The 13,052-nt window shown below is 39.3% G+C and overlaps 1 protein-coding gene across 1 annotated transcript in view; it reads left to right on the top strand.

The window, feature by feature from the left end:
* LANCL2 (LanC like glutathione S-transferase 2) overlaps positions 1–12,714 on the top strand; it is a gene marked incomplete at its 3' end in the record, with an annotated part of 63,200 nt that extends 50,486 nt beyond the window's left edge. The window contains exons 8-9 of the mRNA XM_084247474.1: positions 1,403–1,475; positions 12,602–12,714. Of these exons, the coding sequence (XP_084103600.1) occupies positions 1,403–1,475; positions 12,602–12,714 (186 nt within the window). The remainder of the gene's footprint in view (positions 1–1,402; positions 1,476–12,601) is intronic.
* Between the last annotated feature and the right edge of the window lie 338 nt (positions 12,715–13,052).

Below are 13,052 nucleotides of genomic sequence, written 5' to 3'. Positions count from 1 at the left end.
AATTCATGCAGGACCCCACTTAGTTCAATTCAGACTCTTTAGAAAAGACAATGAGATTGAGTTTCCCAAAGTTCTTGTTCAATAATTAATGCAAGAAATGTTTATTTATAGACCAAGGTATTGACTGTGATAACAAAGAGGACTTAGAATATTAAGACTACAGAATTGAGTAGGGTTTCTTTTTTTTTTAATGTGGAGAAAATGTAAATTACTGAGTGTCTCCCTATAGTCTACTGAGAAAATCAAGTAGATCAGACATGTAGGAAGCAGATTCAGAGAGTACAGCACAATATGTTTTATTTTATATGTGCCGAATTTGATATTCCTTGTGTTTATTACTTACAATTCTTTATATGTAATGAAAACAAAAGTTAGCTTAAGCTAAAAAGGGAGATGTATTAAAATGTTATAAAAACCTCACTGAAGAGGTCCAAGGGACAGGGTCATTCAAAAAACTCAAAGAAAGGAGCAGGAGAGTGAAGGGATGAGGAGATGCAGAAGTGTCCAGGCAGGAGAGTCAGAGGGGTGGGGGGAGCTTGGGGAGAGATGAAATGACAGTGCAGCTCCCCAGTAGTGGAGCTGAGAAGGGTGGGCCCTGCTGAAGTCAAGTGATGCCAGAGGCAAGTTAGGGAGGCCCAGAAGGCAGAATGTGGACAAAGCAAGTGTTTGGAATTTGTTCTGGAATTTCAGCATGGAGAAACAGGAGGCAGGGCCCCAGAATGACTGTTGAATCATTATTTTTCTACTTCTGTATTTGTTGCCTCAGGAACTTTTTTGCAGCTTTGCAGGGAGAAGTAGATGAGGAACACAACAATCGTGGAGCCGGTTTGCAAGGCAAGACTGCTACCTGAGCAGTTTTTAAGCCATTTATTGAAAGCATACAAGCTAGTAAAAGTTGATCATGCAAGGTACAGTGGTATGAGGTACAATGTCCAGGGCACCGGGGACTAAGGTTTACAAGGAACAGAGATGGGGACATCGAGACGTTTGTGTGCTGATGTTATCGCAGGCAGTTATCCCAAGACCGCCATGGATTTAGTCACGAAATCAGGACAACGGTGGCCTAGGCATTCCCAGGCCTGCCTCAAGATATGATAGCCCATAGGTAGTCAAGGAATGTTCTGCTGTGATTTACAGATAGCAAATAGGTCACACTACCCACGAGTGGCCAGCTCATAGGATCCTACAAGTATTCCCTACAACTGTTGGTACCTTACAGGTGAGGAAACAGAGTAAAGCATGACACAACTTGCCAGGTCTCAGCCAGTTGAACCCACTGACTTAATCTCTGTTGCAAGAAACTTCTTGCTTGGATTCTTGGTGAAATCCTTGCCATGACTTTATTTGTTGTCTTTTCACCAAGTGAAACCACCACTCTTAAAAAAAACCTCTTTCTTCTTAGTTTGCAGAGTGGTGCCTAGACTACGGAGCACATGGTTGCCGCATCCCCGACAGGCCCTATTCGCTCTTTGAAGGTAAGAGTGAGAGAAAAACTCAATTAAGTGTTTTGGCTCATGGGTCTGGTCCTCCTGTCTCTATGGATGGAATGCTCTTCTGTTTCATCTGACTTGGTAACAGTTCCACCATTGTAAGATAACTGAACAAATTAGTTTGTTGCTGAAAATTACATTGAGTCTCTTTGCCTATTGCATACTCCTGTGAAGAATGTCTTTCAAGTGTTTTTTTCATCTCTTGTAAATTATGCATATGCAACAGAACATAGAATGTTTGCACTCAGTGATGGGAGAAATAATGTTTACTCATCTGCATTTCATCGGTAATGTTGCGTAGATAATATTGATGTATATACAGGATCTGGATGATTATTTACATATTTAATTATTTAAGTTATATAAAGTAGTCTAAATACTTAAAAGTATCAGTAATTAGAAATATTAGTAGCTAGAACAAATAAAAGAATATTAAAAGTTCTTGAAAAACAAGAACAATGATAAGAAATCAGCAAATACATCTTAGTACTTTGCTACAGGCAAGTAAATAGAATGTAATTCAGGAAAACAAAATAGAAATCCTACAAAGAGGATTTTTTTCCCTTTTCTTTAACTGAGGTAATATTGTGGTACCCCATCAGATATTACCACCATAGTACACCAACTAACCCATATTCCACCACCATACACCATTGTCCTTCCTTCCCTCTTGTGCTCCTGGTATGAATTCCAGTTGGTCATAGTGTATGACCTTCTAATGCATTGTTGTGTTCAATTTGCTGGAATTTTATTGAGGATTTTTGTGTCTTGTGTTCATTAGGGAGATTGGTCTGTAAGTTTCTTTTATTGTGTTGTCTTTGTTTTGGCATTAGAATAATGTTAGCTTCATGAAAGATATTTCCATATTTGGAAGTATTCCTTTTTTGATTTTTTTTTTTTTGGAAGAGTTTAATCAAGAGAGGTGTTAATTCATCTTTGAAAGTTTGGTAGAATTCACTTGTGAAGGCATCTGGTCCTAGGTTCTAATTGTTGAGAGTGTTTTGATTACTGTTTCAATTTCCCTACTTGTGATTGGTTTGTTCAGGGTTTCTGTTGCTTCCTATTCAGTCCAGATGATTGTATAATTTTAAGATTGTGCATCTCTTCTAGGTTATTGTATTTGTTCCCATGTAGATGTTCATTGTAATCTCTCCTTATCATCTAAATTTCTGCAGCATTTGTTGTGATTTTTCCTTTTTGATTTGTTATTCTATTTATTTGAGATTTCACTCTTATTTCTTGGTGAGTTTTGCTAGAGGTTTTACTGACTTTAGAATTTATTTGTTCTTCTTTTTCTAATTCCTCAAGTTGAAAGGGAAAGTTATTTGTGTAAGTTCTTCTTGTTTCTTGATGTGGGCCTGTACTGCTGTGTATTTCCTTTTTCTTATTGCTTTTTCTGCATTCCATAAATTTTGGATGATTGTGTGCTTATTTTCATTTGTCTTGAGGTATTTCTTAATTTCTTCTTTGATTTCTTCTTTAACCCAGTGGTCTTTCAGTAGTGTGTTGTTCAATCTCCATATATTAGAAGAGTTCCCTCCTTTCTTTCTTTGGATAGTTGGTTTCTAGTTTGAAACTTTTATGGTCTGAGAAGATGCTGGGTGTGATTTCAGTCTTTGTAAATTGGTTGATATTCGTTTTGTCCCAGAATGTGGTCTATTCTGGAGAATGCCCTATGTGCACTTGAGAAAAATGCCTATTCTGCTTTTTGGGGTGCAGTGCCCTATATATGTCTATGAGGTCCATAGGGTCTAATTTTATATTTAAAGCTATTGTATCCCTGTTTATTTTCTGACTAGTTGGTCTGTCCACTGGTAAGAGTAGGTAAGTGTCCTACCACAAATGTGTTTTTTTCATTGTTTCTTTTCAGAGTTGATAATAGAAGCCTAATATATTTTGGTGTTCCTTCATTTGGTGCAGATACTTTAATAATTGTTATGTTTCTGTCTTCTGGATGTATCATTACCTTAATCATTATATAGTGTCCCTCCTTGCCTCTTTGTTATCTTTTTTAACTGTAATCTATTTTGTCTTATGTAAGTATGGTTGTCCCTGCCTTCTTTAGAGTCCCATTTGCTTGTAGGATTGTTTTCCAACCATTTACTTTGAGCCTATGTTTGTCTTTGGAATTTAGGTGTGTCTTCCAGAGATAACAGAAGGCTGGATTCTGCTTCCTGATCCAACCAGTACTCTGTATCTTTTCATTGTTGAATTAAGTCCATTTACATTAAAGAGATATGTTAGACTGTTGTTGTCATTTCATTCTTAACTTGTGTGGGCAGTCTATTTTCCTATTTAGTTCTATTGTATATTCCTCTTTTCAGTTTCAATATGTAAGCACCTTTAAATATTTCTTGGAGTGATGGTTTAGTGTTTGCAAACTCCTTGAGCACCTCTGTGTCTCAAAAGGCCTTTATTCTTCCTTCATATCTGACGGAGGATTTTGTAGGATAATATTCTTAGCTGGCAGTTTTTCTCTTTAGAGTATTTTGTCAGAGAGGTCTGATACTAGCCTGATTGGAGTACCTTTATGGGTTACATGCTTCTTCCCCTTTGCCAGCTTCAATATTCTTTCTTTGTCCTGAATTCTTATAAATTTCACTACTGTATATCTTGGTATTGATCTCATTTTATGTAGGTAGGCAGGGGTTCTTTTGGCTTCCTGGATTTATACATTTACTCCCTTCTCCAGGTTCAGGAAGATTCCCTCCATTATTTCTTTAAGTGCATTTTCTATTCCTTTCTCTCTTTCCCCATTGGTATTCCCATTATTCTTTTGTTGCCTTGTCTAATAGAATCAGATTGTTTTCAGAGTGTTTCTTTGGGTTTTTTGTTGTTGTTATTGTTGTTGTTTTACTTAATTACTGTCTTTCCTTCTCCACCCAGGTTCTTTGTATATTTTCATCTTCAGTTTCACTGACTCGTTGTTCCACTTGGTCTGTTCTACTTCCATGACTTCCTCCTGAATTTTTAATCTCCTGTATTTCTCTTTTGAAATCCTGAAACTCCACTTTTATCTTATCTAGGGCTTCCTTTTCTGTCTCCATTGTTTGATTTTTTATGTCTAAGTACATTCATTTGTTTTTCTGTGTTTTCTTCCATTTCTTTGAATTTATCATTACAATTCTAAATTCTGTATTTAATAGGGAGACCATAACTTCCATGTGTATGAATTGGATTCTGAAGATTTATTTATTCTATGTTGTACTGTTCCCTTGAGGAGTCATGTTGCCATTTGTTGGCAGCTGACAGTGACAATAACAATGACAACAACAGTCTAATACATATCCCTACCCAGCTTCTGTATGTGGGGTTTCCTCTGAACATGGCTCCTCCCCTGCCCCAACACGGCTCCTTCCCTGCCCCTGCCTCAGATAGGGGTCTCACCTATCTGAGCAAGCAGCTAGCAAGGTCTCACAGGAGGTTGTAAGGCCTCTGGCCACTCTGGTTCTCTCTCTGACATAGGTCTAGGTTATCACCTCTCTGTGCAGGGGCTGTCAGGAATCTCATGGGAAGTAACAAGGTCTCTCTAAGTCTAGACAGGCACTGGCAGGATCCCTCAGAAGGCCACAAGGCCTCTGCCAGTCCTGGCAGGGACTAACAGTGTCTTGTGAGGGCTCTGGTTGCTCTGGCACGCTCCCCAACATGGCTATGGGGTCTTACCAGTCTGCACAGGTGCTGGTGGAGTCTCACAGAAAGTCACAAAGCCTCTGCCAGTCTGGGTGGGCATTGGCAGTGTCTTGCGAAGGTTTCAAGGCCTCTGCTGGTGGGGATGGGGTCATTGGGGTCTTACTGAGACTCATATTTTGTATGTGTAGGGGTGTGTTAGGGGGTGTGTATGAATTGGATAATTTGTAACATAACTCTCAGAAATCAAAGTGCAAAGCCTAAATGGTGTTAGGCTAAATTGGCAATAATTTAATTTCCAGCTACATCTTATTCAAAATAAACTTCAGAAATAATAATGATTGAATTTTTTTGAAAAATAAATAGGTGGTGAATTTCATTACATTTTTTCGGCATCAATAAGATCGTGATTATTTTCCTTTATTATTTTAGCCTAGTAATATTGTGGATTATATTGGTTGATTTTCCAGTGTTAATTCAACCTGGCATCTCTGGAATAAACCTCGTTTGGTCATGTTAGAAAATTCTTTTTATGCATTGCAGAATTGTATTAGCTAATATTTTGAGGGGTTTTTTTTTTAGTTTTCAAGATTAATAAATAATTTATTAATGATTTTTTTTAAAAAATTTATTTTTATATTCCCCATACAATTGCAACCCCCTTATTTTGACCCCAATCCCTCCCCTCTCCGCCCCCCACCCCCCATTGTGTGTCTCTGGTTCACAGTTGTTTGTTGATTTTGATTTTTTCTTTCTTATAGTTATTCTTTTTATGGTCCCTTATTTAAGTTATCTAGATTCCTGCCAAGAGTGAGACCATCTGGTATTTTTCTTTTTCTTTCTGGCTTATTTCGCTGAGCATTATCCCTTCCAGCTCCATCCCTGTTGCTGCAAATTGCATGTGTTTATCTTTTTTGAATGCTGAGTAATATTCCATGGTGTATATGTACCGCATCTGCTTGATCCAGTCATCTATTTTTAGGCATTTGGGCTGTTTCCAAAGCTTACCTATTGTAAACAGTGCTGCTATAAACATAGGGATGCAGGTGCTCTTTGGAATTGATGTTTCTGTGTCGTTTGGGTAAATACCTAGGAGTGGAATTGCTGGATCATATGGAAGCTGTATGTTTAGTAGGTCCAGAAATCTCCACACACTTCTCCATAGTGGTTGGACCAGTTTGCACTCCCACCACATCCTCGCCAACATCTGTTGTTGCTAGTTTTTTTAATATGTGCCATTCTCACTGGTGTAAGATGGTATTTCATGGTAGTTTTAATATGCATTTCCCTGATTACAAGTGATGTTGAACATTTTTTCATATGCCTGTTGGCCATTTGCATTTCCTCTTCAGAGAAGTTTCTTTTTAGCTCTTCTGCCCATTTTTTGACTGGATTATTTTCTTTGTTTGTGTTGAGTCTCATCAGCTCTTTGCAGATTTTGTGATCAGACCTTTATCATTAGTGTTGTGTGCAAAAATGTTCTCCCAGTCGGTGAGGTTTCTCTTTGTTTTTGTTATTGTCTCTTTTGCTGTGCAGAAGCTCTTTAATTTGATGTATTCCCAGCTGCTTATCTTTGCCTTTACTATCACTGCTTTGGGTGATGTGTCTGTAAAGATGTCCTTGATGTGCATACCACATAGTGTTTCGTCTATATTTCCTTTTATGTATTTTATGGTTTCAGGTCTTATGTCTAGTTCTAAATCCATTTGAGTTTGTTTTTGTGTATGGTGTGAGGTAGTGGTCAAACTTCATTCTTTTGCATGTAGCAACCCAGTTTTCCCAGCACCATTTATTGAACAAACTTTCTTTGCTCCAATGCATAGTCTTTGCTCCTTTGTCAAAGATTAGTTGACCATAAATCTGTGTGTTTATTTCTGGATTTTCTATTCGATTCCATTGGTCTGTGTGTCTGTTCTTGTTCCAACACCAGCAGTTTTGATGATTATGGCTTTGTACTATAGTTTGAAGTCTGGGAGTGTGATGCCTCCATTCCCTTCTTTTTTTTTCAGGAGAGCTTTGTTTCGGGGTTTTTGGTGATTCCATATGAATTTCATCAATAATTGTTCTATTTCTTTGAAGAATGACATTGAGATTTTGATTGGAATAGCATTGAATCTGTAGATTGCTTTTGGTAGGATGGCCATTTTAATAATGTTTATTCTTCCAATCCATGAGCAGGGGATGTCTTTCCATTTCTTTGTGTCTTCTTCTATTTCTTTTAACAGTTTTGTATAGTTTTCTTTGTATAGGTCCTTTACCTCTTTTGTTAGATTTATTCCCAAGTATTTGATTTTTTTTGTTTCGATAATAAAAGGGATGGATTTTTTGATTTCTTCTTCTTCAGATTTATTGTTTGTGTATAGGAAGGCTACTGACTTTTGCGTGTTGATTTTGTATCCTGCCACTTTACTGAACTGATTGATGAGTTGAATTAGTTTTTCTGTGGAGTTTTTTGGGTTCTCTATGTATATTATCATATCATCTGCAAATTGTGATAGTTTGACTTCTTCTTTTCCTAATTGGATTCCTTGTATGACTTTCTCTTGTCTTATTGCTCTGGCTACGACTTCCAGTATTATACTGAAAAGCAGTGGTGAGAGTGGACATCCTTGTCTTGTTTCAGATCTTAATGGAAATGCTTTCAGCTTTTCACCATTGAGAATGATACTGGCTGTTGGCTTGTCATAGATGGCCTTTGATGTGTTGAGCTATGTTCCTTGTATCCCAAGAATTTCAAGGGCTTTTATCATGAATGGGTGTTGCACTTTGTCGAAAGCTTTCTCAGCATCTATTGATATTATCGTATGGTTTTTATATTTCTTTTTGTTGATGTGTTGGATAACGTTGATTGATTTTCGGATGCTGAACCGTCCTTGTGTCCCTGGCATGAATCCTACTTGGTCGTAGTGAATTATCTTATGGATACATTGTTGGATTCTGGTAGCTAAAATTTTATTTAGGTTTTTTGCATCAGTGTTCATTAGGGAGATTGGCCTGTAGTTTTCCTTTTTTGTGTGTCCTTGTTCGGTTTTGGTATTAGTGTAATGTTGGCTTCATAGAACGTGTTTGGTATTGTCCCTTCCTTCTCAATTTTTTGGAAGAGTTTGTGAAGGATAACCACTAATTCGTCTCTGAATGTTTAGTAGAATTCTTTTGTAAATCCATCAGGTCCTGGGCTTTTGTTTTTGGGGAGGTTTTTGATTACCATTTCAATTTCGCTGCTTGGAATTGGTCTGTTTAGGTGTTCTATTTCTTCTTTATCTAGCTTTGGGTGATTGTAGAGTTGTAGGAATTTGTCCATCTCCTCTAGATTGTTGAAATTGTTTCCATATAACTGTTCATAGTAGTTACTAATTATTCTTTAGATTTCTGCTGTGTCCATTGTGATTTCTCCTCTTTCATTTATGATCCTGTTCATTTGTGCTTTCTCCCTTTTTTTCCTTTGTGAGCCTGGCTAGGGGTTTGTCTATTTTATTGATTTTTTCCAAGAACCAGCTCTTGGTTTCATTGATCTTTCAGATTGTTTTTTTAGTTTCAATTTCATTTATTTCTGCTTTGATTTTATAATTTCTTTTCTTCTGCTGGTTTTAGGGTTTTTCTCTTGTTCTTTTTCTAGATCTCTGAGCTTCGAGATTAGGTTGTTTCTTTGAGTTCTTTCTTGTTTCTTGATGAGAGCTTCTATTGCTATATATTTTCCTCTTATTACTGCTTTTGCTGCATCCCATACATTTAGGATATTGGTGTCCTCCTTGTCATTCAATTCAAAGAATTTTTAATTTCTTCTTTGATCTCCTTATTAGTCCAGTGGTCTTCCAGTAGGGTGGTTTTCAATCTCCATGAGGTAGGAGAGTTCCTTGCCTTCTTTTTATGTTTTATTTCTAGTTTGATGCCTTCATGGTCAGAAAAGATGGTTGGTATGATTTCGATCTTGGTGTACCTGTTGATGTTTGTCTTGTGTCCCAGAATGTGATCAGTCCTGGGGAATGATCCGTGTGCACTTGAGAAAAATGTGTACTCCGTTTTTTGGGGGTTTAGTGTTTTATAGATGTCTGTTAGGCCCAAGCGCTCTAGATCCTTATTTAGAGCTTTAGTGTCTTTACTTATTTTTTGTCTTGTTGATCTCTCCATTGTTGATAGTGGTGTGTTGAAGTCCCCCACTACGTATGTGTTTTCTCTGATGTCTGTTTCAGAGATGACAATAGTTGTCTGATATATTTTGGTGCTCCTTCGTTTGGTGAATATATGTTAATGAGTGTTATTTCTTCTTGATCAAGTATTGTCCCCTTGATCATAATGTAGTGGCCGTTGGGGTCTCTTTTTATTGTTTTGAGTTTGAAATCTGTTTTATTCGATATAAGCATAGCTGTTCCTGCTTTCTTTTTTGGTCCATTTGCTTGTAGGATTGTTTTCCATCCTTTAACTTTGAGTCTATTTTTATCTTTTGTAGGTAAATGTGTTTCCTGGAGACAGCAAAACGTTGGGTTTTGTTTCTTGATCTAGCCTGCGACTCTGTGTCTTTATTGAAGAGTTTAGTCCATTTACATTTAGAGTTAATATTGATATGTTAGCATCTGTATTTGCCATTGTGTTTGTCTTTCCTTTGATTTTATTTATTCTTTTAATAACTTTTTTTTTTGGCCTTCTTTCATTGTTATTCGTCCCTCTGAGGTTCTGGCTTTAGGACTCCTTGTAGTATTTTTTGGAGTGGGGGTTTAGTCATAATGAAATTCCAGAGTTTCTGTTTGTCTGGGAAGGTCCTCATTCTTACTTCATAGAGGAAGGAGAGCTTTGCGGGATAGAGTATTCTTGGTTAGCATCTGTTTTCGTGGAGGAGAAGTCTGATGTCAGTCTGATTGGTTTTCCTTTGAATGTTATCTGTTTCTTCCCTCTTGTCAGCTTCATTATTTTTTCCTTGTCCTGGATTCTTGGGAGCTTTACTGTTATGTGTCTTGCTGTATTTTTCCTTTCGTCGTGGAAGTTTGGTGTTCTTCTTGCTTCTTGTGTATCAATTTTCAGATCCTTCTTCACGTTTGAGAAGTTCTCTTCAGTTATCTCCTTGAATATTTTCTCTGTTCCTACATCTCTCTCCTCTCCTTCTGGGATTCCTATAACTCTTATATTTCCTTTCCTCATGGAGTCAGATAGTTCCCGAAGTCTTTCTTCGGTCTTTTTCCTTCATACTTCTCTTTCCTTTTCTGTTTTGTTTCTTTTTATTTCTGTGTCTTCAAGAGTACTTATCCGTTCTTCCATTTCATCTATTCTGCTTTCATTGCTTTTCCCAGAGTTCTTTAGCACCTCCATTAATTCTTTGATCTCCTGTATTTCTTTTACTTCCCTCTTTAGGGACTCAATTTCATTCTTCTGAACGTTGATTATTTTTCCCTTATCATTGTTTTCCTTTATCACTTCTGTCAGTTCTGTAATCATGGAAGGCTCAGAAGTTCTTCCAAGTTACTGTCATTGCAATCTGGGGGGTGGTTTTCTTTTTGTGGTGTGTTTTTTTCCTGAGGAGTTGCTAGGTTGCGTGTGGTTCTTCTACTCCCTACTGTCTGTTTTCTAATTTGCCATATGCATTGGGATACTGTGTTCCTGGGACTGGCAGGCATCTTGGGTGAACTTCTCTGCTCCCCTCTGGCTCCTCCAGGAGCCATCTGTCAGTTTCAACCAGTCTTCACTGAAGAAAGGTCCCTATTCTAAAATGCCAATGCGGGGACACGCTCCCCTGAACGCCCAGTCTGCCCCGGCAGTGGGTTCCCGCTCCCCCTCTGGGCTTGGACTGCAGGCCAGAAGGGGCCTGGTGTGGGCGAACTTCCCAGCTCACCTCTGGCTCCTCTGGGAACCTTCTGCTGGTTTCAGGCAGTCTTTACTGAAGAAATGTCCCTGTTCTAAAATGGCGATGCAGGACGCACTTCCTGCGTGCCTGGTCTGCCCCGGCGGTGGGTTCCCACTCCCCCTCTGGGCTGGGACTGCAGGCCAGAAGGGGCCTGGCGTGGGTGAACTTCCCAGCTCAACTCTGGCTCCTCCGGGAGCCTTCTGCTGGTTTCAGGCAGTCTTTACTGAAGAAATGTCCCTGTTCTAAAATGGCGATGCAGGACGTACTCCCTGCGTGCCCGGTCTGCCCTGGCGGTGGGTTCCAGCTCCCCCTCTGGGCTCTGACTGCAGACCAGAAGGGGCCTTGCAGGTGCGGGGACCTGGGCAGCCGTGATCCTCGTATCCTTGTCAAGCGCGCTGCTTTTCCGCACAAGCTTACGAGCTGGTCTGGGGCTGTGTGTAGGTCTCTGGGAGTCTTTGTTTTTCTCTAATGGTGCCTGGAATCGTTTGCTCACCTCCTTGGCAAATCCTGTAGGGTTCTCCACAGCTCCAGTTCACGGCGTGTGGTGGCTGAAATAGTTCCTTTCCACTCTCAGTCCTGCTTGATGCGTATTTTGTTCTTGTTGGTTGTTTTAGTTTTTTTGTTTTTTCCTCCTTCCTGTTGGTCGGAGAGTGCCGACTTTGTGGGTGGGGGAGGGTATCAGGGTTCTGAGCTTTCCTCTATTATAGTCCTCTTTTATGGCAACTTTCTTCTTCGGGTAGTTTGCTGGAGTTGTCCATTTATCTTCCGTGTCCCAGTTCTCACTGGGACCTGCCGCTTTTCCTCCCTGTTAACTTTTTTTTTAATGGGAGATCTTACTCGCAGTGTTTCCTCGCCGCCATGTTGATCCGCCCTTTTTGAGGTTTTTTTGTATCTGTATATATTCATGAGAGATACTGGTCTGTAGTGTTCCCCTTTAGTACTGTCTTTGTCTGGTTTTGTTATCAGGGTAATACCAGCCTAATCAACTATATTAAATAGTATCCTCTCTGCTTTTTTCTAGAAAAGATTGTGTATTAACTTGTGGAACAATTAGTTTTAATTTTGGTATAAATGTTTGGTGACTTTTTTGGTAGCAGATCTGTGAGATCATCTTCAAGTTTGAAGATACAAGATTAAAGCCCAGAAAACCAATCTTTAAAAAAATAAGAGTGATGGGCCTCCCTGGTGGTGCAGCAGTTGAGCACTGGGTGCGAAGCTGCCCGCAGCCTCTGCAGTGCTGGTTTGATCCCCAGCTTCTCCCCGGCCACCAAAGGAGGGTCCCACATGGCGCGCAGACCTCTTCTGCTGCCTGCTGCTCCCCTCAGCAGTGTACTTCGGTCCTTCTGCCTGCTCTGCTCCCCGCTCTGGCTCTGGTGAATGCTCTCACCCGCCTGTGCTTCTGACTGTACCCAGTGTTTGTATAAATAATTAATAAATAAATAAATAAATAAATAAAATTAAAAAATAAGAGTGAGGAAAACCTGCTGGATGCTAATATAAGAATTTCTTTTTTTTTTTCTAATGAAGCCAATTTTAAATCCTCAGCACCCTGTCCCAAATCCTCACAGGCCTTAAAGAAAGACTGAATGCCACTGCTTTGGGATCACCACCTCCCTCACCATTTCATGAAGCATTTATTTTTACATTGCAGGCATGGCTGGTGCAATTCACTTTCTGTCTGATATCCTGGTCCCAGAGACATCACGGTTTCCAGCATTTGAACTTGGCTCTTCACAGAGAGACAAAAAGGAGCAAAAAGACTAAGAACCCATTTGGACCAAAAGTCACCAAGTTACTTGATGCCTGACACAGAACCAACTGTGAATCCTGAAAGAGGAACAAGAAGAATAAACAAGTTCACAGTCCCTTGTTGCAAAGACCCTCCAGTTAGAGCATGAGTGACAGATCCATCCCATCACCATTTTGTAGCAGTTTTCCTCTCTCTAATGTAAAATATGAATTCTTCACATCCAGAGCCTCTGTAGCTTTTGCATGTTTCTTGGTGCTTGTTGTCTGTAGGTTTAAGTTTTCTAAACAGAGCTGACTGCATGGCACTGGTGGCAGCCACTTTTCTGTACATAATATTGAAAGTGGGTGTCTTC

The sequence above is a fragment of the Talpa europaea genome (assembly GCF_964194135.1).
Source record: "Talpa europaea genome assembly, chromosome: 11".
NCBI lineage: Eukaryota > Metazoa > Chordata > Mammalia > Eulipotyphla > Talpidae > Talpa > Talpa europaea.
Note: the sequence above shows the minus strand (reverse complement) of the source record. Positions and strands in the feature narration are given on the sequence as shown.